At 39.4% G+C, this 4229-nt stretch overlaps 1 protein-coding gene and 1 non-coding gene across 2 annotated transcripts; one reads left to right on the forward strand and one right to left on the reverse strand.

Annotated features, from left to right (window-relative positions):
* Nucleotides 1-1010: 1010 nt before the first annotated feature.
* On the reverse strand, nt 1011-1457 carry LOC112504413. The gene has a single exon (XM_025108355.1). The coding sequence runs from the start codon at nt 1455-1457 to the stop codon at nt 1011-1013; it is 447 nt and encodes a 148-aa protein (XP_024964123.1).
* A 1280-nt stretch (nt 1458-2737) lies between these two features.
* Nucleotides 2738-2844, forward strand: LOC112504414. The gene has a single exon (XR_003068188.1). It is a non-coding gene; the product is annotated as a small nucleolar RNA R71 (small nucleolar RNA).
* Nucleotides 2845-4229: the final 1385 nt, after the last annotated feature.

Genomic DNA, 4229 nt, shown 5'->3' on the forward strand with positions numbered 1-4229 from the left:
ATCATGCATCTCTGAAAGGTGGCAGGAGCATTACACAGTCCAAATGGCATTCTTCTGAAAGCAAAAGTGCCATAAGGACAGGTGAAGGTGGTCTTTTCCTTATACTCGAGATAAATAGCTATCTGATTGTAACCTGAATAGCCATCTAAGAAACAGTAGTACTCTTTGCCGGCTAATCTGTCCAACATTTGATCAATGAAAGGTAGTGGAAAATGGTCTTTGTGAGTAGCCTTGTTTAGCCTCCTATAGTCCATACATATTCTCCAACCGGAGACAACTCTAGTAGGGATGAGTTCATTTTTTTCATTTGTGATGACTGTGAACCCTCCTTTCTTGGGAACACACTGGACCRGRCTAACCCAAGAACTACTGGCTATCGGGAAGATAATTCCTGCATCTAACCATTTCAAAATCTCCTTTTTTACTACCTCTTTCATGACAGGATTCAGCCTTCTTTGAGGTTCTATGGATGTGAATTTTTTTCTTCTAAGATGATTTTATGTTGAAAAATTGAGGGACTAATCCCTTTAAGGTCAGCAATGGTCCATCCTAAATCCTTTTCGTACATTTTCAACATATCTACTAGTTTCTTCTCTTGATGCAAGTCTAGGGTAGATGAGATAATGACAGGCAATTTGCCTTCTTCTCCTAGAAAAGCATATTTTAGATGGGATGGGAGTTGCTTTAACTCCAGGTCTGGTGGTGATACTATGGACGGGGTGAAATCTTTTTGCTCATTATTCTCCAAAAGTTCAAAAGCTGACACCTCTATTGCACATTATCATTTCCTATTGCCTCTATTTCCTCAACAATCTCTTCTTCTAATTCCTCTACACTCTCTTCTTCCAACCTAAGGTTTTCCTGAATTTCTTCCCCAATAATCTCTTCTTCTATTTCAACTATGCCCAAACACTCTTCCAGATAATCAGGGTATTTTAAGGAGTTGAAGATGTTAAATGTGACCTTTTGGTCTTGAAGCCTCATGGTCAACTCTCTTTTCTGGACATCTATCAAAGTTCTTCCATGGCTAAGAAAGGTCTTCCTAAAATAATCGGAATGTTCTTATCAGCCTCAAAATATAATATGATAAAATTTGCCGGAAATATGAACTTATCAACCTGTACCAACGCATCTTCTATCTTTCCCTTAGGGTATGCAATGGACTTATTTGCTAGCTGGAGTGTGACTGTGGTAGGTCTAGCATCTCCTATGCCTAAGGTGTTAAAGACAGACAAAGGCATGAGTTTAATAATAGCTCCTAAGTCACATTGGGCTTTCCTTATCTCCTTCCCTCCTATTGAACAAGGAATGGTAAAACTCCTTGGATCTTTAAGCTTATGGGGTATGCTATTGGTCAAAAGTGCACTACATTCTTCAGTAAGAGCTACAGTCTCATACTCAGTCAACTTCTTTTTCTTGCTTAAGATGTCCTTTAGAAACTTAGCATAACTAGGCATTTGCTCAATTGCCTCAACAAGGGGTATGTTGATGTGCAATTCTTTAAACATATCTAAGAATTTCTTAAAATGCAATTCCTCTCTCTGATTCATCAACCTTTGGGGGTAAGGAACATAAGAAGGGATTGGTTTTATCACATTCTTGCATGGAGGTGTTGAGCAAGATGGGTTTTGAATGCCCTGAGTCTTAGTAGTGCTCTTTGATGGTTCTGGTGGAATCTTAGTGTCAAGCTTAGGGGTCTCTACAACCTCAGTCCCTTCTGACTTTTTCAGAGTATCCTCTGGAAAAAGTAAAGGGAAGTCTAATCTAGGGGGAACAAGAGTGGTGGTCTCAGATGTTTGCTTTTCTAGATGTAGGACCGCTACCGGATCACTAGTTTATGACAGTCTTGGTGTATTATCTTTCTGTACTTTTTCTGTCAACTCCTTTCCTCTTCTAAGAGTCACTACTTTCACATGCTCATTTCCTAGATCTCAAGGGACTTCTGTATTACTGGGAAAGGTCCCAAAGGCTCGACTACGCTGGTTAAGTGCAAGTTGACTGACCTGAGTCTCTAAATTCCTGATGGCAGCACTTTATTGATTTATCAAAGTTTGATTTTGGGTTTAAGCATGTGCTAAAGGCCTTTTTATCATTGCTTCAAAAGAAGATGATGATTCTGCCTGTTGAGGAGGTTTGGTCTGAAAATGTGGTTGAGAATTCTGAAAACTTTGTTGGTGGTTCTGAGAGTTAGAACTGTTTGCATGACGCTATGGTTGGAAATTAGAAGTTCTTTGTTGCTTATGGACTGGTGGATTAAGACTGGGACTGGTCCAAGAAAAAGTTCGGGTGCTGTCTCCAACTGGCATTATATGAGTTAGATTAGGGATTAGATTTGTTTTGAACATAATTTACTGATTCAAAATTATGAGTACAATGTTCATATGAATGATCCCCACCGCAGCACACACATTGCACAGATAGGACTGTTGTAACAGATGTGTTAGCAGCTTGCTGTACTCCCTGACCAGTAGTTAAATTTTTCAATAAATTGGTCATGGAGGTGAGCTAAGCTGTTAATGCAGTATATGCATCCACCTCATGTATTCCAGTAGTCTTTTTCTGTGGCTGGGCACGTGGGTTAGCCCAATGCCCATTGTTTGCTGAAATCTTTTCTAGGATCTCATATCCCTCATTATAGGTACTGGCTGTAAAGGCTCAGCCTGTAGTCGCGTCGAGCATTTGTTTTGCCATGGGACTTAACCCATTGTAAAATGTCTCAAGTTAAATACAGTACAGAATGCCATGGTGTGGGCATTTCCTCAACAGCTCTTTAAACCTTTCCCACGTGTCAAGAACAACTTCATCATCCAGTTGTTTAAAAAGAAAGATTTCGTTTCTGGACTTAGCGTTCCTTGTTGGTGAAAAATATTTTTGCAAAAAAATTTCCGCCATGTTACTCCATGACGGTACAGATCCCGGTGTTAAAGAGTTAAACCATGCTTTTGCCCGATCCCTTAATGAAAATGGAAATAAAGTAAGTCTGAGAGCGTCATTAGACACTCCCGGGATCAGGAAGGCATATGTGATTTCCATAAAAGACTTTAAGTGAGAATGTGGGTCTTTTGAGGGCAGTCCAACAAATTGGCCATTAGTTTGCAACATGTGAAACATTATCGGTTTTAGTTCGAAATGGAGAGCGGTCATATGTGGTCTAACCATCCCAGAATTTAATTGCTCAAAATCCGGGATAACATAATCCATGATCCTTCCATTTTTGGAATTTGCCAGATTAATGATGTTTGGAGTTTGTGCCCTTTGTTGCTCATTATGGTCCGATTCTGTGTCCAAATTATTATCATTATCATTATGTGGGTGTCCTTGTTGAAAATTTGGGAACAGTGGTATTTGCCCAAAAACTGGCGGTTGGTTTTCCAAATGTGGTACTTCCGGAATGATGGGAGGAGGTAACTCCATGTTGGGAGGCAGTAGAGCCTGAAATGCTCTTTGAACCCTCCTTCTATGGTGAAACGTTCTCTCAATATCTGGATCAATTTCGAAAAATTCCCCGCGATGTATTCTTGGCATACACCACTTTCAAGATGATTAAAACGGTACTAGAAAAATCAAATCTTTTACTTTACTCAAAAGAAAACTTTTAGGTTGCCAATCCCCGGCAGCGGCGCCAAAAACTTGGTTCGGGCTATTACTAACACCTTTAGACTAATAAAATTGGGCCACAAAGCAAGTATACAATATGGCTCAATATCGTCTTTCCAAGTAATAAAGTGGTACAAGTGCCGGATTATCATCCATGAGGATTGTAGCAAAAGTCTAATGAGAGTCCAATAAAAGAAAAGATTTCAGATGACGACAAATGAAGACTTCAGTTTGATTATGAGTTAGCACAAATAATATAACATAATAATAAAGGTAGCACGGGTGTAAGATTTGGGGTGAAACGTAAACGCAAAATCCAGCAGACAAAGCTGTAGAATAACTAGTTCCACCATCTATCTTGAAGGTATTCCTCTCGGACTTCACCTTTGCACTATATTATAGCTTAGCACCCATATCTCTATGTGGTGTTCAAACCAGGGATAGTAGCAAAATGGTGTCTTCACGATATATGGCTAAACAAATCTCTTTGTTAAAAATCACTCTTTCGAGCCGATTCTCATATCATTCAAGTTGGCATGTTCTTGATAGTTCATCTCTGAATCTATCACACTTTGACACTTTTAGAGAGTGACCAACCCATCGGGAGTTAAGTTTGAAAAACATAAATGACA

The sequence above is a fragment of the Cynara cardunculus genome, unplaced genomic scaffold (assembly GCF_001531365.2).
Source record: "Cynara cardunculus var. scolymus isolate 2C unplaced genomic scaffold, CcrdV1 Un_Scaffold_5518, whole genome shotgun sequence".
In the NCBI taxonomy this organism is placed as follows: domain Eukaryota; kingdom Viridiplantae; phylum Streptophyta; class Magnoliopsida; order Asterales; family Asteraceae; genus Cynara; species Cynara cardunculus.